Raw genomic sequence first — 22,879 nt, forward strand, 5'->3', positions numbered from 1 at the left:
TCAAACTGCAGCTATCAAAGCCAGCAGAACATCTGCATGCTTAAAAAAGGGGATATACTCCAGAGATACAACTATAATCCTGCCACTTTATAAAACTCTGGTTAGGCCACACCCGGAGTATTCCCTCCAGTTCTGGTCACTAGTCCTCAGAAGGGATGTGCTGGAGATGGAAAGAGTCCAAAGAAGGGCAACTAAATTATTACGGAGATTGGAGATTGGAGGACCTCAATTATGAGGAATATATTCTCACTGGAGATTAGACACTTGAGAGGGGATATGATAGCTATTTACAAATACCTCAATGGTGATCCCAGCATAGAAAAAATGATTTAGTCTCAGGGAGTGTGGAAGGAATCTATCTTTATTTATAGTATTGTCTTTATTGTGACTAATATGCTGTTCTTTAATTTCATAGCCAATCTCAATGCAGTACTCATAAATACTCCTGAAGAAGCCATAGGCTGGCGAAACATGTAGAGCGGGAGTTACTACATGCATACACTATCCGTATGATTATTGTACCATGCTTTTATTACATGTAAATTTGTTTTAAATGAATTGTTTCAATAAAACTTGTTATATTTTTTTCTATAATCCTTGTTCTTTTTTGGCTCTCATAAAATCCCATTTCTCTTTTGTTCATTGACAGACACAGCTTCATATCTTATTTGACTGATGGGCTATACTGTTCTCCTTAGGAGTAGGTCACTAGGCAGAAAAGAGTTAAAAAGCTTGACTACGCCTATAGGACAGTCCCAGGGGGTATACTCCCACTTCCTGCTATAGGATCTCAGTTTTTTTCTGCCTAGTCAAGAGTAAGGACCTAGCTCCTTGCTGGGATCTATGGTCCTAGCATTATTTCTTTTTAAACTGAACTTTTTTCCTTTTATTGTTTTCTTCTACAATCAAGTGTGTTTTCCTGTGAGAACTACAATCAACTGGGTGACGCACTGGATATCCTAGATCCTTACGTACTGCCCAGTCTGGCCAGTGAGCGCGTGCTGGCTGCAGCTCCACGCTAGGTCACCCGCGACATAGCCCCGCAGGACGGGGGCTGGTATGTGAGTGAGACAACTCGCGAAGACGAACATAACCTGGTCCCGGCCTGAGTCGCAGTGTACCTCTGGTCAACAGCACCCCCCATTCCAAGATGGGGAGGTGATCTGCCAGGAGTGGTGCCCGACCGGTTCCAAAGGTGGCCCCCGACGATCTTGGTACGCAGGCCAGGTAAGACTGGTAGCCGATGCCCCATAGCGACTTTCTCTCAGAGGAGATCTCAAGGACCGATCTTCCATCCTGCTTTACAGTCGCTGGCTTTAATGGCCTGGCTACTGAAAGCCAGGTACTGAAGGACAGGGGGTTGTCAGATTCGGTAAATCCTACTCTGTTGAATGGTAGGAAGACTTACCATCAAGTTTGGGAGGTGTACATTGCTTGGTGTGAGTCTCAGGGGTTTCCCCCCCCCTGTTCCTTTTTGATATCATGTCTGCTGGAGTTTCTAAAAAGAGGTGTTGATCAACGTTTGGCCCTGGGCACCATCAAGGGCCAGATTTCAGCCTTGGCAATTTTCTTCCAACGGCCGTTGGCCACAAATTCCTTGGTTCACACTTTCGTTCAGGGAGTTCGCTCCTCTGGTATGGTCCCTAGTGCCTCCATGGGATCTTAATCTTGTGCTGTCGGTTCTTCAAAAAACACTTTTCCAAAACATCCATGAGATCCCTCTACTTATCTTTTCACAGAGGGTTGCCTTCTTGGTAGCTATTACTTCTGCATGCAGGGTTTCAGAGCTGGCTGCGTTGTCCTGTCGGTCACCTTACCTTGTGGTTCACAGGGGCAAAGTGGTGCTCCGTCCCTGCCAGTCGTTCCTTCCTAAGGTTGTTTTTCAGGGTTCCATCTAAATTAAGACATTGTGTTGCCTTCATTGTGTCCTAAGCCTAAACATCCAAAAGAAATTGCCTTGCATTCCCTGGATGTAGTTCGGGCCATTAGGGTGTATCTGGCAGCGACTATTCGCAAATCGGATTCCTTATTTGTCCTTACAGATGGTTCTCGTAAGGGGCAGGGTGCATCCGCTGCGACCATCTCCAGATGGATCAGGCAGATGGTAGTGCAGGCTTATTTCATTAAGGGTCAGGTTCCTCCTTTTCCTGTTAAGGCCCATTCCACAAGGGCGCTTAGTGCCTCCTGGGCTTTCCGTCATCAGGCGTCAGTGGTCCAGGTTTGCAAAGCGGCCACTTGGTCATCTGTACACACATTCACTAAGTTTAACAAGGTGGATATTTTCGCATCTGCAGATGCTGCTTTTGGCCATAAAGTTTTTCAGGCCGCTGTTGCAGAGGCTTCAGCCTCTTGAGGGTGTAATTTTCTTGGTAGGTGAGCTCCAGTTGCTGACACTGCTTTGGGACGTCCCATCGTTCAAAGAAGATATTAAGCTGTGTCCGTCAATAAATTAAAGAGAAAACTGGATTGGTCTTACCATAAAATCCTTTTTTCTGATGTTCATTGATGGACACAGCACCCACCCCTCTGTAGACTTGGGTTATGTATTCTTCTGACACTGCTTGTTACAAAACTGAGATCCTAAAGCAGGAAGTGGGAGTATACCCCTTGGGACTGCCCTATAGGCACAGTCAAGCTTTCTAACTCTTTTCCACCTAGTGTCCTACTCCTAAGGAGAGCAGCATAACCCAAAGGTCAAAGAAGATATAATGCTGTGATCAGAGAAAAGAATTTTACAGTAAGACAAAAAATCCAGTTTATCATATTTCTCAAATATTAGTGAAAATCAACTTTACCAAGTGAACACGCATTACTCTTAGTAAACCAACTCCATTATGTATTAAACAAGATTAAATTGTGTATCTGCGAAACACACAAACCCCTTTATAACAAAATAACCAGTCAAATCGAATTCTTGGTAAATTTAGGTTTTTATAATCTACATAGAAAAATTGCACAGCTATGTGTGGTATGTTGGTTATAAAAGCAATCCTTTTAGGTGGTTTGTACCTATTTCGTGGATGCTAGCCACTGTTGATTGCCTGATTTCAGTAGCAGTAATGAAGGTAGTTGTAGAGAGTGTGGTTGTGCTAGTCGTAGTAGTAACAGTGGTTGTAGTACCAGGAGTGGTCAGGGGAACAGTTGGTATTTCTGTAGGCGCCTCGGTGGGAGATACTGGAGACGTAGGGGCAACTAAGAATGAGACGAGAAAGCAGAAGAGAAAGATGCAAGCCTTATACAAGAGGTATAAAGCATACATTGTGATATTAGGTCCAAAGATACATTCATGAATGTAAATGTTAGAATTCTACACACATGCACTGTGTCTTTTAAGCGCCTTTCAAATATATTTGTTGCAATGTGTTTACTTTCGCTGAAATGAAGCTAATACATGTATTACATGCATTGGGCAATGATAATATGTCCATTATAAAGTCAGAACAAAGCATCCCTATATATTGTAAATTAACCACTCCCCAACAGAATCCACAAAATATTTAAGAACCTAGCTCGTGATTCAACCAATCATTATCCATTTAATACAATATCACTTTTTTTTTTAAAGAAAATGCACTTTCAAAACAAATGCAGTTCACGTTTCTAAATTTTCAGTGCTACTGCATAACAATACAAGGGGTAGGTAGAGAAAGATGTGGGGATGGAGTGTTAGGCTGGATCCTATAAATTATTGGCCACTCTGGTACAAACTATTTACATCATCTTCCTACTGCTTCTACCCTTTGTGTTTATTATGCAGGAGACCATTAAAGATGCCAACACTGTGCTAGTGCTGTACTAGCTGGGCGGCTCAAAGAAATGCTTCTTTTTTGAACAGGTACAATTTTTTTTATACCTTGGCAAGATACGGCCTGCCTATGGCAGAAATGCATTTTCTTTATTTTAAATGCAGTTATCCTTAAAATTCTGGAGTAAACCAGCCGAAAAAGTCACAAAGAGTAAGCCTCGTGTGGATAAAACAAAGAAATACAAGAATCTAGATAAAAAGTAATGTAAACAATTAGGTAAAATGTAGAGCAAAAGTGATTATCTATCAAGAGAGTAAGCATACAGTAACTGTATGGCATGCGGAAAAAAAAAAAAAAAAAACAGGAATCATACAAGAAAAGGGTATGACCAAACAAGCTAATTTTTTTATTTTTACACCAACTTACCCAACAATTATATGTTAAATGTCTCTGCACAGCTTTATTTTGGGAACTATACAATCTGGCGATATCTCTCCGGTCAGGTCAACTCATATGCTATGCATTAACCTTTAAACAAAATTTAAAACTGTGTACTCAGTAAGGTTAGGTATACATTTTTTACTGCAGTGCGATGAATAGTTTGCATTTAGAAAAAAATGCAAAAGTATATTGATCTTGTACCAGTTTTAGAAAGTTTGAGATACAGTAGATCCTTATGCTGTATGTAATCCTCCTTTCACCCTTTTTGCTTGCACAGAATTCATTCTTACATAAAATGATTTCACAATAGTGGTTAAATCCCAGCCAAAGTTTTTTTGTAAGGGAGGGTTTTATTGTTGCCTTTGCCCTGTCTAGGGAGAGTTCTCCTCACCTCCTGTTCCAAATTCCATACATATGAAAACTGGCTGATCTGTCACTTTAATGCTGGAAGATATAAAGTAGAAATAGTACTTTAGCAGAACTAAACCCTTGAATCCTTTTCAACCCTCCTATCCTTTTCAGCCAGGGAAGCTGCCATCTTAGCCTCTGTTTGATCTGCAACTGCTATGGTGCTGCACATGTGATCTGATCAATTATGATTTCAGCCATTTGATGGTTTGACAGTTTGGTTGAAAGCACAAGTAAATGTGACAGTTAGCATTCCCGGCATGCTGGGAATGTAACTTTTTTTTTTAAACAGTTAAATTGATGGGTATAGTTCCGATTTAATTCTGTTATGTATTTATTGCAGTTATAAAGCACTGGGAGGGAAAGAGTCAAAACCTCAAAAAAAAATCAACTTTGCACAGTACTGTCAATCAACAGTTTGAAAATGTTTACAGGAGCAGGGAGCAGAGTGGGTTTGGTGTTTGAACCACAAAGCTGGCTAAACACAGATACAGTCCTTGGCAAATGAAACAGTCTAAGCTAAAATGCGTGTGCGCTGTGTACATTATGTAGGGGGAGTGAGGAGCGAGGTATTGTTAAGCTGGATACACACTACGCGACTTTTGTCGTTCGATTTCCTTTAGATTTACCTTCAACTACGTAGTGCAAGGGCCTGCCTAATTGCATACAAATTGAAAGTGTTTCGATTTGACCTCATATTATATGGTTTTGGTAAATCTAAAGGAAAAAAATCTAAAGACAATTGTATAGTGTGTATAGCTCATTACAATGCATTGCAATGTTTACATTTTCCCTCTCTTTTTTAAATAAAAAATTATATTTCAACTCTGTTCACTGCAGCATGTTGCAACACACTGTGGTGCAGTGACATAGGATGGTGTAAAAATGGGCCTGGATTGTGGAGAAAAAACCCTGATACTCATCAACATGGTATGAAATCCCCCCATGTCTTCAATTATATCATAGATGCTCTAACATCAGTATTTTGTTTTTTTTTTTTTTATGATGTGCAGTAATGGACATTCATTTGTTCTTTTGTACTCCCTACTCATTCCTTATATATCTAATGCAAATTGACAGTGATGTAATTGACCATAAACATGATGTCATGGTATTGTTTCTTGTTGCATACCATTAAACAAAGAATAAAAAAAAAAAAAAAACATTTGTTATTTGCCCTTCAAATACTTACCTGAGTCCTGTATCAATCCAGCACTGTTCCCACATGCCGGTCTTCTTTCATTTCTCCCCCCTCCCACAAGCTTGGTTGAGAGCAGCACGAGCCATTGGCTTCTGCTGCTGTCAATCCTGTGAATAGAAAGCAGGGTGGGGGTGGGGTCAATGGACACACAGCCCAGCTCGGGATAGAGCCTTCACACCTGCCCCTACAGCAAACATTTACAATGGGGGCAGACACAGAAGAGAAGGAGCTAAGATCGCCGACAGGAAACACCAGAAGAGGAGTTTTGGGGTTGCTCTGTGCAATACCATTGCACAGACAGGTGAGTACAACATGTTTAATATTTAACTTTAGAATGATTGCCTTTACAAATGATTTAACCACCTCCTTCCTAAGCCTATTCTGACACTTCGCTCCTACATGTAAAAATCTAAATTTTATTTGCTAGAATATTACTTAGAACCCCCAAACATCATATATATATTTTTTTTAGCAGAGACCCTATAGAATAATATGGTGTGTGTTGCAATTTTTTATGTCATATGGTATTTGCGCAGCGATTTTTCAAACGCAATTTTGGAAAAAGAACATATTCATGGATAAAAAAAAAAAACAAAACAGTAAAGTTAACTTAATTTTTTTGTATAATGTGAAAGAGGATGTTACACCGAATAAATAGATACCCAAAATGTCATGCTTTAAAATTGCATAGCCAATGCTAAAATTATTGCTCTCGCTCTGAGGTTCACAACAATACCTCACATGTGTGGTGCGATCACAGTTTACATATGCGTGCGGGAGTAACCTATGCATTCAAATTTGCGCATAAATATATGAACAATATCCCTTGTGATAGCATGGGCCGTGACAGGTCCTCTTTATGGAGAGATTTGGGGTCTATTAGACCCCAAATCTCTCATCTGGCCCCCCATGCAGCCAATCAGACCGAGATTGGTCTGATCGGTTGCTTCTCTGGCCGTTGGTGGCCAGGTAAACAAGGAAGCGGAACTGGAATGCATAGAATGCATTAAGATAAAAAAAACTTCTGACTTTAAAATCCCTTTAAGCCCAGTGTGCAAGGGCCTTAAATTTGCTAGGCTAACACTATCTTCTCCTCAGACTGCCAATGCTGCTGTCCAAAGGTGTCTGCTCTATTATTTTATCCAGAATGCAGACACCTTTACCACTTGCCGACCGTATAACTTACATATACGGTGGCAAAGTGGCACTGCTGCACAGGATCACATACCTTGTACGTGATCCTGTACTTCCAAGTCTGGGACGCGCATGCGCGCTGCCAGTGGCCGGCTCCCACTGATACATATAAGTGTCTAATGTCTAAATATAATACAAGACACTGCTGAGTTTTTCACAAGCTGTTATACATTGGAACTTGGAGGCCACCTTGGGTAAAAGAGGTACAAAGCTTGGATGTTGTTTTGGTACACTTGTTTAAAGTGGTTGTAGGGGATAAAGGTTTTTTTTTTTACCTTAAAGCAGAGTTCCACTCATTTTTGTGTTTATTAAAAGTCAGCAGCTACAAAAAATCTGTTGACTTTGAATAAAACAGCCACTCACCTGTCCCACAATCCAGTGATGCAGCCGGCCGAAGCCTCGCTCCTCTCCCTCTCCTCTCGGTGGCGCCGGCATCACTAGTGTGGGCACCCGGCTGTGACAGCTTGTGGCTTCATAGCTGGGTGCACACTGAATGGCCAGTCAATATTCTGGGACCTCTGCCGTGTCCCAGAAGATTGCAGGGTGGGAGGGGGAGAGAGGAGAACTTCTGCTCGAGCTGCCTAAGTGGCCCGAGTGGAAATGGGAGCCAGATACCCGCCCCCCCCCCCCCAAAAAATGTCGAATGTGGCATTTCAGGGGGTCAGGAGTACTTCAAGCGGAAGTTCCACTTTTGGGTGGAATTTTGCTTTAATGGATTCTCTGCTCCTCCTTAGCCCCTCTTTAAATACTTACCTGAGCCTGAACTCAATTCAGCGCTGTGCTTGAAAGCAGCAGTGCTGCTCTTTCTCTCTCTCCTCACTGGGACTCAGGAAGCAGCGGGAGCCATTCTGTGAAGCGGGAGCCATTCTGTGAAGAGGGAGGAGGGGCGGGGCCAAGCTGCACTGTGTATCAATAGACGCACACACAAGCCTGGCTCGGGATTGAGCCCGCACAAGTGCCGCCATAGGAAGCAGGTTTCTATGGGGGGCACACAGAGAAGAGAAGGAGCTGAGAAAGCCAGAAGTGGACCCCAGAAGAGGAGGTTCCACTGCACAGAGAAGGTTAAGTATAACATGTTTGTTTTTCTTTTTTTTTTTTTTAAACAATCCTTTACTATCACTTTAAGTGCATCTTTACAGAAATTAAGTATCATCAGGTTAAAATAAAAAAATCCCATTTCTGTCCTTGTTGATCCTTTGTTGCTTGATGGTAAAAAGTATATGTGTACATAAAAAAGAAACGTCTTAATACACATTTGTTTAAAATGTTGCCCACATTTATGCAAAGTACGGTCACGATGCGGCATGTCCGAATGCCAACCACATCTGAAATAATTTCCTGGATGAAAGATAGACAGTCATGCAAAAATTTAAACTGTAAACATGCATGAAACCCCCATGCATGTTACCTTGCTGTTACTACTTTACCTGACGTGGGGGGAACTGTAGACCTCACAGAAAGCCAAGAGTAAGGAAAAGCAAGGAAGAATAGAGAAAAGAAAGAAATAGAGTGGAACACATAAACACACATACTAGAGAGTATAAGTATCAAAGACAATGAGAAATCAGTCCAGCAAGGTATTTCTGCATGTGAATGACCCCACATTTATATAAGTGGCCGCACTCCAACATCTAAGAAATGAAAATATATCACAACACTTGATAACTATATACAGACATCTAGTCCATGGAAAAACATTTCCAAATGACACCAGTCACAATAAATGGCAAAATGTAAAATTTTCATTTACACCTTGATGCACTGTATATTAAAACGTTTGCAATATGAAATATTCTACTATTAAAGCACTGGACACATCTACCAGGCTCTGTCTTTTACCTTCATCTGGTTTAAGAGGTGTATCAACAGTGACAACTTCTCCAGCTCCAACCTGGGTCCTGGCGCTGAGCGTGAGTCGATAGCGTGAGATGGGATCTGTTCTTGTCAAGGTGTATTTTGTCTGATTTGGTGACAGCGTCTCTACCACTGGTCTTGCAAATCTGGTTCCATTAACTGATTGTAAAATGTAATAAAAATTAACAGATTATTAAATGAAATAGTGCTTGACTATACTTGATTGCATATTATATTCCCTAAATATTTAAATTATACATTCTCCCATATTACACTTGCAATTCCCCCATAAAGTGGTTTTCAAGTGTTAACCACTTGGGTGCCCAGGCCTTTTTCTCTCCAAATCTATCCCTGTACCACAGAGCATCTTTTTTTTTCTGTGATGTCTTGGTTCTGCATGTAACACCTTTTGGGTTCCATTCACACAGGGAAAATCCAGCAGCAAGAATCAGTCATAAATAACTGCAGCTGCTATCTGCCTGTCATTGCATTGTGCTGGCCTGAGCAGCCGCAGCTCTTCAAATGCAGTTTCTTTCCACTGGAATTAACAAGGTGTGCTTTTTTGGGGGACAGTTGGTAACAGATTTGGAAACAAAATTTTTAGTTCCTTTGAGAAGCGAACATTTTAAAAGAAAATGCATTTTGCTGTCATTTTTCCTAAAGAAAAGCTTACATAACTTGTGCCCCCCCCCCCCCCAATATTTACCCTAAAATATAATCAACAAAGTCAACTATTATGTCATTTAGCAGAACGGTAAAGCTCATGCAATTTTATGCATTTTACTTTAGGAAAACCTTATTCCCTTACTAATGTTACGTTGCTAAGTAATAAACCAAACTTAAAGACAAGTTGGTTTGGCAGGGGCCCAAATTAGCGTGACAACAACTTTTATATATGTTTGCAATTGCTAAAAATCCAAACGATTTGGGTTCACTTACTTAAAGAGGAACTGCAGTCTGCTCACATAATTTGTAATAAAAACATAGTTGCCATTCTGAAGCTTCCATCTAACCAATTTGCATAATATTTTATATATACTACGACTCTGTACTTGCCAAATAAGCTGCAAAAATCTCCCTCCACTAAGTCTGACCGCAGCCATTTTAACTGTGGGCAGCTGGAGCTGCTGCCTGTTCACTTCCCTGATTTACACAGACACACAGAGGCACACAGACAGACACACTCACACCACTTATTGCCTGCACATTTCTTCTCTCTTGATGAATACGCATAGATCTCTGCATTCTCCTGTTATCTCTGCCCTTATCCAGACCCCTCCAACTCTGTAGCTCTCCTTGGTTCTCCAATAACTCAACCCTCCTCCCTTGCTGGCAAAATTTTACGAGAGTGTATCTGCTACAAGATTATCTTAGTGCCCAGGCTTAGTTTCGGACCTGAACTTCTACCAGGACGCGCAGGAACTACTGATTCAGGAGCAGGAGCCACCGACTAAAACAACATTGGGAAGTAAAGATACACTCTACTAGCACCTGTTAAACAAGTACTGGTGACTCAAGTAGTTGAACAAAATGCATTTAAGTGTATAGAAATGCAACTGTGCATTTACAGTGTCTAAATCTCCCTTATAGCACATGAACCCTTTGTAGGATAAACATGCTCTATTCCTTTAGTAAGAGAGCCAAAAAGTAAACTGTCACCTACATAGGAAATTTTCACTTACCTTAGAAAATGTGGTGAACATTAACTTTGCAAAAAATACCACGTGCAAAGAAAAAAAATAGGATTTGTACTTGTACATGATTAGACAATAGAGGTCAGCACAGTTTGAAGTAAAGGGGAAATTCCCTTGCAAAGTGAAAGTTCTCTTTGCAAATGAACATGCTCTACTTCTTTAGTAAATCAGCCACTATGCCTCCAAAAAACCTTCACAGGTGCAAAACAGGTAGAGCTGTGTTAGGTTCTTTATACTCACATGCTTGGTAGCGTAGATTATATCCAGTTAGATTTCCATTTGGGTGCTCTGGAGGGCTCCATTCCAATATAATGGATTCACGATTTGGCTCACTGAATCTAAAGTTCTTAGGTTGACTAGGTGCTGCAAAAAAGGAAAGTTCTGTTAGATTGCATGTAAAAGTTGTAAGAGTAGTGTCCACTTGATATACAGTGCCTCGAAAAAGTATTCACACCCCTTGAAATTTTTCACATTTTGTCATGTTACAACCAAAGACGTAAATTTACTTTATTGGGATTTTATGTGATAGACCAACACAAAGTGGCACATATTTGTAAAGTGGAAGAAAAATGATAAATGGTTTTCAAATTTTTTTACAAATAAATATCTGAAAAGTGTGGCTGCATTTGTATTCAGCCCCCCTGAGTCAATACTTTGTAGAACCCCCTTTCGCTGCATTTACAGCTGCAAGTCTTTTTGAGTATGTCTCTACCAGCTTTGCACATCAAGAGAGTGAAATTTGTGCCCAATCTTCTTTGCAAAATAACTCAAGTGGTGTCAGATTGGATTGAGAGCATCTGTGAACAGCAATTTTCAAGTCTTGCCATAGATTCTCAAATGGATTTAGGTCTGGACTTTGACTGGGCCATTCTAACACATGAGTATGCTTTAATCTAAACCATTCAATTGTAGCTCTGGCTGTATGTTTAGGGTAGTTGTCCTTCTGGAAGATGAACCTCTGCTCCAGTCTCAAGTCTTTTGCAAACTCTAAAAGTTTTTCTTCTAAGATTGCCCTGTATTTCACTCCATCCATCTTCCCATCAACTCTGACCAGCTTCCCTGCCCATGCTAAAGAAAAGCATCTCCACAGCATGATGCTGCCACTACCATGTTTCACATGTGGGGAAGGTGTGTTTAGGGTAATGTGCAGTGTTAGTTTCCCGCCACACATAGCGTTTTGCTTTTGAGTGAAAAAGTTCAATTTTGGTCTCATCTGACCAGAGCACCTTCTTCCACATGCTTGCTGTGTCCCCCACGTGGCTTCTCCCAAACTGCAAATGGGACACAGCTTTCTTTCAACAATGGCTTTCTTCTTGCACAATCTTCCATAAAGGCCAGATTTATGGAGTGCACGAATAATAGTTGTCCTGTGGACAGATTCTCCCACCTGAGCTGTGGATCTCTACAGCTCCTCCAGAGTGACAATGGGCCTCTTGGCCGCTTCTCTGATTAATGCTTCCCTTGCCCAGCCTGTCAGTCTTGGTAGGTTTGTAGTTGTAACATACTCTTCCATTTTCGGATAATGGATTGAACAGTGCTCCCTGAGATGTTCAAAGCTTGGGATACGTTTTTATAACCTAAATTTCTCCACAACTTTATCCCTGACCTGTTTGGTGTGTTCCTTGGCCTTCATGATGCTGTTTGTTCACTAAGGTTCTCTAACAAACCTCTGAGGGCTTTACAGAAGACCTGTATTTATATAGAGATTAAATTACACACAGGTGGACTCTATTTACTATTTAGGTGACTTCTAAAGGCAATTGGTTCCAATAGATTTTAGTTAGGGGTATCAGAGTAAAGGGGGCTGAATACAAATGCATGCCAAACTTCAGATATTTATTTAAAAAAAAATGGAAAGCCATGTATCATTTTCCTCCCACTTCACAATTATGTGGCATTTTGTGTCGGTCAATCACATAAAATCCCAATAAAATACATTTACGTTTTTGGTTGTTGTAACATGAAAAAATATGGAAAATGTCAAGTGGTATGAATACTTTTTCAAGGCACTGTATATACTGCTTAGGTTTTGGAATGCAATTTTCTTTTTAAAATAAAACCATAAATACCTTTTTGCACATATCTGTAAAAAGAAAATAAGCTCTTACATTTATCAGCATTAGATAACAAATGACGGTTCCTATGTGTAATCTTAACAAAATGTAATTCTGCATGTTATATGGAAAAACGTACAGTCCTCTGGTATGGAGAAACTTACCGCCCTCTGGTGTAGTAAACTCCTTAATATCACTCTTCGGGCCATCCCCTCGCCCATTCACTGCTACCATGTATAATTTGTAGTTGCTGTAAGGTATCAGGAATGACACAATCCCCCGCACGCGATCTCCGATAAAACTCTGCTGTAACTTCTTTCGAGAGACCCAGTGTCCCCTCAGCAAACTACTCTCCCTCCAGTAATAGGCCTTCAAGATACACAACTCAATCATTTAGGAGCTAACATTTTATTATTAGTGGGAAGTTGATTGGGTTCTCAGGGAGTTAAGACAGTCAAGGGTTCACTGGTTAACATCGGAATTTTGAATAAACAACAGTCACATCCTTGGCACTGCACAATGGTTAGACATGGCTCAGATGGTATAAGAGCAAATACAGTACTGCCTTATAGATTATTTATCAATTCAATATTGGTTAGCTGGTAATTGGATCACACTGGGGAACATATGTTTAAAATTAATAAGTTTTTTTTTTCCATATTAATATTATTTAGATATCAGTGGAGTGTTATAAGTAGTAGGTGGAGGTTCTGCTCACTCTGTATTCCATGAGGCTTCCTTGGATAGAAGCAGGGGTCACACGACTCCACTGAAGGGAGATGGCAGTGCTGTTCATGACCCTTAATTTAATGTCAGAGGGTGCAGCCTTAGGATCTGAGGGTAAAGAAAAGCTTTAAACAAAGCTAACTATAAAATAGCTTCAGTCCTATAGAGACATTCCTTCTCATTCTTTAGACTTGCTTTACTGTTCCTTCCTGCTCCTCCTTATTTACTTCTTGATTAGACTGCTATTAAACAAAAAATTTTAGTTTTCATTGAAACATGTTTTTTAAATGCAGCTACCATTTTACTAAAAAGTACTACGCTATGCCAAGATATGGAGTATTAACAGGATCACCTAGAGTCCTCTCAAACTTCCTCTCTCCAGCTTGATTCACTGAAAATTTAATTGGGGTGTTGGCTATTTATGTTTTGATTCTGTGTATGGTACCAGATATTGATTGATTGATTCTGTGTATGGTACCCTCAGAGCTATTCATTACTTACTAATAGCTTTAATTATAAAGATTGGTGTCAGAAAAAATTGGATTTTTGTCTTACTGTAAAATCTTTTTCTCTGATGTTGACAGACACAGCTCCAGATCTTCTTGACTATTGGGTTATGTTGCCCTCTACAGGAGTAGGACACTAGGCAGGAAAAAGCTTTACCATGCCTATGGGGCAGTCCCAGGGGGTATACTCCCACTTCCTGCTATAGGCATTCAGTTTTGTTGCAAGCAGTGTCAGAAGAAAAATAATCCAACTCAATAGAGGGGTGGGTGCTGTGTCCGTCAATAAAAATCAGATAAAAAAAAGAAAAAAAAGCTTTTTCTTTAGTTACACTTTAAGTGCAGCTACTGCTTTTGGAGGAAACTCACAAACAAAACCGATCGTGAAGACAATAACACAAGGTGCATAGAGGTAGAGCAGTGTTGAGGATTACCAAAAGCAGCTGGAACTGCTTTTTTTTGCACTTCACAATCAGAGCATAGATTTCAAATTTGGAATAATTTTTTTTACAATCTCCTGTATAGCATCATGTTCTGGTCTTGCATATAACAGCTTTGCTTTAACAGCTAACCAGTGAAATAGAAATGATGGTGGAAGAAGGCTTGACAATAAAGTTGAACTACAGGCAAGCCTCTAAACACAAAACTTAATACAGATTCTGGATACCTCTCTCACAGGAAGCACAGCAATATCTTAAATCACTGCAGCATCACCAGCACAGTTTGGTCCAGAACAATTGCCCAATACATACCCATATCTTCCTGAATTGTCAATGAAACATCAGCAGTATTCTGATGGAGTAATTATAGGAGATTCATTTCAAAACAAAGCACTAGTTCATTTAAAATGCATTTCATTACCAATAATGGCTGTATTGATAGGGTTTCTTTATTTCTGACTAGGGTTAGCTTTAACGTAAATATTCATACTTTTATCCCCAAGCTGTACCATTAATCAAAAACCCTATAAGGGGTAAAATATATGGACTTTATTTGGTGTCTGTGGCTCTGAGCTAATCTCCCCACAGAAGTCAATGTGAATAGAAAAGCAACACAAAAAAGTTTAATGCAATGCAATGCAGTTTATTGGAGCTGCTCCTAACCTGCATTGAGCTGCTTCTTCAGCAAAGCAAGAGTACCTGAAAGCATACTGAATTTTACTTGATATCTACATAAGCCCTCCTGTTTTGCAGGCAAATATACAGCAACATAAGGTGTACAGTATATCAGAGTAATTAAAGCTGTCTTTTTATGTTACTGTGTCTTCTAGTACTTACAGTCTTCTCCTGAGTATCCAATGACAGTGTTCGGCTCTTGAGCTCTGCCATACTCATTTTCTGCCTGTACTCGTATCTCGTAAGGTGTGTACACTGGGGTGTTCCAAATAACATGCCTGTTATTCCAAACAGTGACATTATTCCAGGCTTCTCCTGATTGACGCTGTCGCCATTTCACATTGTATCGCAAGTTTGGCCCATATGCCTGTGTGGAGTTCAGTGGCTGTTGGTCGTAAAGAAAAATACACAAATATAAATGTAGTGTCCATGTAAAAACAGTTGAGCTTGTCTTACTAGCTACTTTAAATTGGACTCATACTCTCTTATCATTAAATGGTATCAAAACCATAATGTTCTTTGCTCATAAGCAAAATATTTCTTATTCGGAAATGCTGTAAAGCAGGGGTAGGCAACCTTTCAGAGGCTGAGTCGGACTGGACAACATGGAGGAAATCAAAGATCCCCCGGTGAAAGGGGGCACCCTTTAACCACTTGCTCATATAAGTTACTTATACTGTGGCAAGGTGGTACTGCTGTGCTGGATCACGTACCAAGTATGTGATCCAATTCTTCTGGTTCTAGGGGGCACATGTGCACTGCCGGTGACCCACTCCTGCTATAAACAGCAGGAGCTGATCTGCGGGTACCGCGCACTCTATGTCGGCTGGCACCCACCAATGATTCAGCACAGGGGCAGAACCGCGATCTGCCGATGTAAACAAGGCAGATCGCCATTCTGTCAGTAGGGAAGGCATGGATCCTGTGTTCCTGCAAAGCGGGGACATGGATCCATGCCTTCCCTAGTAAAAGCACCTTGACAGTACACAAACACACTAGCTAACACACACAGGCACAGAGTTATCCCTTTGAACTCCCCTGATGTTTAATCCCTTCCCAGCCAGTGTCATTAGTACAGTGACAGTCCATATTTTTAGCATTGATCACTGTATTAGTGTCACTGGTCCCTAAAAAGTGTCACAAGTGTCAGTTAGTGTCCATTTGTCCGCCACAATATCACAGTCCCGCTATCAGTCGCTGATCGCCACCATTACTAGTAAAATACATAAATAAAAACATCCCATAGTTTGTAAACTATCAAATTTTTCCGCAAAGTAATTTAACCACTTGCTGACCGCCCGCGCCCATTAGGAAGCGGAGAAGCCGATCCACGGGACCAATGGCCGCGTATGCTGCCGGGCACCCACGATCATTCCCCTCTGAGAGAGAACGACGGTCTGCTGTTTTAAACACATTACATTAACAAGGTGGTGATTGGTTGCTAGGACTCCCCGGCAGTGAAAAGTCAATTCCAGCAGCTCCCGCCCTCTATCCAGTACTGTGACTCTTCCAGCTCTCCGCTTTTTAGTGAATAGGACAGCATCGGAGGCTGGGGGAAGGACTGTGTGCAGGGTTGTGTTCCCGATTAACCTGATGATCGACTGCTCGCTGTCAACAGGTCAATCGCGATCGACGGCTTGCTGACCCCCCGCTGTAGAGTATTGCTGAATATTTCATGAACACAGAATCGCAAGAAAAGGATAAGAAATACACTATTGTTCCTTTCTAAAGATTTAGAGTATCTGCAACAGTGATCCAGACAGAAATAAAAATCTAACCGGGGTTCTACTATGGGGCTAAATACTCTACTAAAGAATTTTTTTTCTGTTTGTGATGCTGTCTGATAAAATATCAGCAGGACACAAAGTGAAGAAAAAAAGGGTCTCGATAGAGTATCTGACAGGGGTTCTAACACTAGCTTTATCCAAAACTAAGAAAAAGGCTTTGAATGGCTATACACTTATATTTACCTGTCAAGTGTGTTTTTTAATATAAAACCTAACACATTTTTATGAGAGGTAACCTTTGGTGGCTAAACATAAGAAAAAGTTGTATACATGGGTGTAAAATAAAACTGAAGCACAGCAATGATGTGCTCTTTCTACTTTTTAATGTAGCAATAAATATTGAAGGAAGAAGAATTACAACTGAGGTAAGCAGAAGGAAATGATAAAACCCTTGATTTACCTATTTATTTGTAGTACATGTAATCCAGTTATAAAGAGTGTTGTCAGATGTTAGTGAAATGCAGTTATAAACAGGGCTGCCCCAAGGCTGGCGAGATAACTGAATTAACATCTAACAAGTTACTTAAATTTTCGAAAAAGACATGATTGCTGATAACATTTATGAGACTACGTGTATCAGAAACTGAAATCGGTAAGTGCTGTCTAATGCAAGATGTATGTGCTTGCTAAACACTTGCAAAATATTACCGACAATAAATTAAGACTATATAAAAATCTAAACTGTTGCAATACCTTTTTAGGTATAAAAATAAAGTATACACTTGCATTAACTGTAGATAATGTATCGGCAACAATAAAGTGACACCAAGGGGTTGTTTTAATAAAACTGGAGAGTAGAGATGGGCTTAGGTGTGCTTAGGATCCTAGTTCCAATCCACCTGCCCTATCCTGCCAGGAAGCCTACACTACACACCGCTAAATCACAGGCAGTGAGACATTTCCAAGTCTGCAGCTGCACACATCGGGAAATCTCTCAATATCTGTGATTAGCGGTGTGCAGTGAGCTTCCTAGTGGTATCGGGCAGGTGCGTTAGGACTAGGATCCCGAACATGACTGAGCCCATCTCTAGTACAAAATCTGGTACAGCCGTGCATGGTAGACAATCAGCTTCAAACCTTAGCTTGTTCAATTAAGCTTTGACAAAAACATCTGGAAGCTGATTGGTTATTTTGCAGAGCTGCACCAGGTTTTGCTTCTCCAGTTTTAGTAAATCCTCCCCCAACTGTCTCCCATTATATTGTACGGAGAATGCAGTCTGTGAGGTCTGGGAGATGCAGGGCCATCTTATCGAATGGGCAGGCTGGGAAGTGGCCCAGGGGCCCCACTTGCCCGGATGGCCCCACCTGCCCAGCGAGCCAGCCACAGCCAAGCATTATTCCAGATTCCCGCGTGCATCCCGCCTTAGCAGATGGCAACTTAGCAGGTGGTAAGCGCCTGTCAGCCCTGCGCTGCTGTCAGGCCACTTGGCCCATGGAGGGGAAGCCCACAACTGCAGGAATGCCTGTCGGCCTCCACGGGAACAGGCACACACAGGACAGTCAAGTCTGACTCCCATCCATGTGTGAGCTCACCAGACCCAGCCGCCGAACTTGGAAACTGTCATTGGCCTGGCACTGCTGTACCAATAAATATCACCTTATCTATAATTTGCATTGCCCGGGGCCCTTTAATGCTCTTTAGATGGCACTGGGGAGATATTTTTGGTATGGTCAGAAAAACCCTGAAAGTGTCTAGTGTCACAAACGTGTCCATGGTAAGGAAGTGTAGAGATGTGGTGGACCGAGTCTAAACAAGTAAAATACATAGTTACATAGTTAGTCAGGTTGAAAAAAGACACAAGTCCATCTGGCTCAACCAATAAAAAAAAAAAAAAAAACAGTAATGAAAACCCAACCATACAATCCCATATACACAATCTTATACGTGCAGTTGATCCAGAGGAAGGCGGAAAAACCCCAGCAAAGCATGATCCAATTTGCTACAGCAGGGGAAAAAATTCCTTCCTGATCCCCCAAGAGGCAATCTGATATTCCCTGGATCAACTTTACCTATGAATATTAGTACCCACTTATATTGAGTACACCCAGGAAAGAATCCAGGCCTTTTTTAAAGCAATCTAGTGAGCTAGCCAGAACCACCTCTGGAGGGAGTCTATTCCACATTTTCACAGCTCTTACGGTGAATAAACCTTTCCGTATTTGGAGACAAATTCTCTTTTCCTCTAGACGTAAAGAGTGCCCCTTGTCCTCTGTGTTGACCTTAAAGTGAACAACTCAACACCAAGCTCACTATATGGACCCCTCAAGTATTTATACATGTTGATCATATCCCCTCTCAATCTCCTCTTCTCAAGAGAGAATAAATTTAGTTCCTCTAATCTTTTCTCATAGCTGAGCTCCTCCATGCCTCCTATCAGTTTGGTTGCCCTTCTCTGCACTTTCTCCAGTTCCCCGATATCCTTTTTAAGAACTGGTGCCCAAAACTGAACTGCATTCTCCAGATGAGGTCTTACTAATGATCTGTACAGGGGCAAAATGATATCTCTCTCTCTCTCTTTCTGGAGTCCATGCCGATATTAATACAAGAAAGGACTTTGCTTGCTTTGGAAACCACAGCTTGGCATTGCATGCTATTATTAAGCCTCTGATCTAACAGAACACCCAGATCCTTCTCCGCTATGGATTCCCCCAGTTCTACTCCACCTAGTGTGTATGATGCATGCATATCCCCCCCCCCCCCCCCCGATGCATAACTTTACATTTATCAACATTGAACCTCATTTGCCACATAGTTGCCCAATGAAACAGTGCATTGATGTCAGCTTGTAAGTTGGAGACATCTTACATATATAAGACGATAATAAAGGAGGATAATCAAATGTCGCTAGAGCCTAAAGCAAGCTCAGATGATAGAAAAAGATAAATCTTGGAGTTAATTTACAAAAACTGGAGAGTGAAAAATCTGGTGCAGCTGTGCATTGTAGCCAATCAGATTCTAACGTCAGCTTGTTCAATTAGGCTTTGACAATAAAACCTGTAAGCTGATTGGTTTCTATACAGAGCTACAAAAGGTTTTGCACTCTTCAGTTTTAGTAAATCAACTCCACTGTAACAATGAGTCAATAATAAGTTACAATGAAACAATGGCTCTTTCATAAACATCTGAGAATGTATAAGTAATGTATAAAAATATTTGTAAAAAGGAAATAAAGGCATATAACCAAATAGTAGTAAAAGATTAAAGCAGAACACTAATAATGGTAAAAAAAATAATAATCACAAGCAAGATTATGGGAAAAAAAAAAACTAGTGCAATGGTCAGCAAAATATCCTGTATGTAATATAAAATATATGCAGGGTAGCAGAAATGGAGGACATGAACTGAGGTAATGGACTATAAATAGGGATAAATATGGCAGTAAGCAAAATAAGTAAAGTACAATCACAAAAAGTCAACACAAGTCAACAGACACCTTCATAAATCTACAGAAACACTGGGCAGATAGGAGACAAAACACCACAAGAAATTTTAAAAGGAACAAACTGAACATCCTTCAAAACACATACTCAATACCCAAAACCCTCTTGAATGTTCTTACAAAAAAAAAGTGTTTTTACCAAACCACCCAACAAATGCCAGTTCCTGAACATCATTCTAACTTAGATCCTTCAATCTCCTAACCTATAACCCACAAAACTACTGAAAAGCATTTAGACACTACAGACGTTTCCTACATGCATAGTCCATTAATTTTTATAACTCCTGTCTAACCCAGTTAAATCCTAACCTGGTACACCGGAAAACAACAACTAAAACAACAAGACATTACTTAAAGTGGTTGTAAAGTCTTGTTTTTTTTTTTTTTTAATAACAAACACGTTATACTTACCTCCTCTGTGCAGTTTGTATTGCAAAGAGCAGCCCAGATCCTTCTCTTCTTGGGTCCCACTTTTCTGCTCCTGGCCTCTCCCTCCTATTGAGTGCCTCCACAGCAAACAGCTTGCTATGGGGGCACCTGAGCCGAGCTGCAGTTCTGTGTGTTCATTCAGACACGGAGCTGCCGCTCGGCCCTGCCCCCTCTCTCTCCTGATTGGCTCACTGACTTTGATTAACAGCTGTGGGAGCCAATGGCGCCACGGCTGTATCTCAGCCAATCAGAAGGGAGAGTCCCAGTATGGCCGAGGGACTCGTGGAAATCGCTGGACAGAGAGGGGGCATAGGTAAGTATTAGAGGTGCTGAGGAGGCTATACACAGAAGGCTTTTTATCTTAAAGCATAAAATGCATTAGGATAAAAAACCTTCCTGACTTTACAACTCCTTTAATTCTTCAAGCCCCTCAATACCTTAAAAGGTATCTATTTTTTTACTTTCACATCAAACGCCTTAAGAGTTCCCTTCACTGGTACTAAGGGGCCAAGCTCAACCCCTAAAAAACAATCCCACACCATAATCCCCCTTCAACCAAATGATTTGGACCAGTGCACAAAGCAAGGTCCATAAAGACATGGATGAGCGAGTTTGGGGTGGAGGAACTTGGCCAGCCCTGCACAAAGTCCTGACCTCAACCTGATAGAATATCTTTGGGATAAATTAGAGTGGAAACTGTGAGCCAGGCCTTCTCTTCTACAAAAGACCCAACATGCCTCTTTGAAAATACCTTGGGGTGATTGCTTTCCAAAATGTGGCCATTTTGTGAGTATTTCCACTGTTCTGGTTCTCCAGGGATTTAAAAAATGTGATTGGTAGTCAGGTAATTAAAATTTGTCATGTATGCCCCTGGAACGCCTGAAGATGCTCCTTGTATTTTAAGCCCCTCTATGTGGGTAGGCTGTGAAAAAGTCTCACACATGTGCTATTGTCATACTTGGAAGGAGTAGCAGAATGTGTTTTGGGGTGCAATTCTAAATATGTCCATGACGCGTGTTAGAATTATCTTAATAATTGACAACTTTCAGGGAAGAAATACATTTTAATTTTCTATACTGATTTTCCAAAGAATTGTGGCAAATATGACATTTTTCCATAGACTCACTATGCCCTCCAGTAAATACCTTGGAGTGTTTGCTTTCTAAAACAGTGCCATTTTGTGGGTGTTTGCACTGTTCTGGTGCTGCAGGGCCTCTAAAAATGTGATAAGTAGTCAGGAAATTGGATGTATAATTTATGCCTCTGGAGTGCTTGAAGGTGCTCCTTGGATTTTAGGCCCCTCTATGTATCAAGGCTGTTAAAAAGTCTCACACATGTTTTATCTCCATACTCAGAAGTCATAGCAGAATGTGTTTAGGAGTGTAATTGTAAATATGCCAATGCTATGTATGAAAAATAACTTAAACGGTAACTTAAAAGTTAAAATGACCACTTGTGACAGTGAAAAGAAAATGTATTTAATTTCTTCTTTTTCCAAGAAATTGTGACAAAAAAAATTACAATTTAAAAAACTCACTATGCCTCTTACTAAATAACTTGATCTTTCTACTTTCCAAAAAGGGGTCAGATTATTTGGGGGTAGGATTATTTGTACTGACCTGGCATTTTAGGGCCTCAAGAAATGAGATAGGCAGTCATTACATCAGGAATGATTAATTGATAAATATATACACCATAGTTTGTAAATTTTAGCACATTCACACAGAGTAAAAAGAATACACTGACTTAGTTTTTTTTTGACAAAATAAATGTAGCAGAAAACATTCTCTCCCAAATGTATGAAGAAAGAATATTTATTACAAAATGTTATCTAATCTCTAACAAGCAGGGCCTACTGATTCCTACTGTATTAAAGTGTATTGTACTTGTACTGTGTATCCTCAAGTTGAAAAGCGCTGCATAAACTGTTGGCGCTATATAAATCCTCTATAATAATAATAATAAATAACAGCAACTAAAAAAGTTTTTTTTTTTTTTTTTCTAAATCTTTAGTCTTTTTTCATATGTAGCAAAAAATAAACAATACCACCAAAAAATGCTATATATGTCTAAACAAATATACACAATTATTTTGGTTACAGAGTTGCATGAATCTTGAATTGGTTATATAACAGGTGTACCAGGAAGATTTCTGTAGCTGTAGGAGCTCTAAAAGACTTGAGGCCTGGAACAGCACTGGCTTATCCTCTAAATGAAGGGTAGAACACACTGCATCAACCCCTTATAAATAAGACTCATATGCAGGTAGCTGAAAAACAGCCTTTCC

At 40.5% G+C, this 22,879-nt stretch overlaps 1 protein-coding gene across 14 annotated transcripts in view; it reads right to left on the bottom strand.

The window, feature by feature from the left end:
• Positions 1–22,879, bottom strand: part of NFASC (neurofascin) — a 143,926-nt gene that overhangs the window by 25,249 nt on the left and 95,798 nt on the right. For 9 of the 14 annotated variants that reach the window (XM_082245189.1, XM_082245186.1, XM_082245188.1 and 6 more), the window contains 7 exons: positions 15,099–15,321; positions 13,311–13,426; positions 12,757–12,961; positions 10,779–10,901; positions 8,830–9,003; positions 8,418–8,432; positions 3,010–3,192 (listed from right to left, as the gene is read on the bottom strand). In XM_082245189.1, coding sequence (XP_082101315.1) covers positions 3,010–3,192; positions 8,418–8,432; positions 8,830–9,003; positions 10,779–10,901; positions 12,757–12,961; positions 13,311–13,426; positions 15,099–15,321 — 1,039 coding nt within the window. Of the gene's footprint in view, positions 1–3,009; positions 3,193–8,398; positions 8,433–8,829; positions 9,004–10,778; positions 10,902–12,756; positions 12,962–13,310; positions 13,427–15,098; positions 15,322–22,879 lie in introns of all 14 variants that reach the window. The other 5 variants (XM_082245185.1, XM_082245183.1, XR_014224912.1 and 2 more) reach the window with 4 other exon arrangements.

Source organism: Pelophylax lessonae, assembly GCF_965119305.1.
Source record: "Pelophylax lessonae genome assembly, chromosome: 2".
NCBI classification, from domain to species: Eukaryota; Metazoa; Chordata; class Amphibia; order Anura; family Ranidae; genus Pelophylax; species Pelophylax lessonae.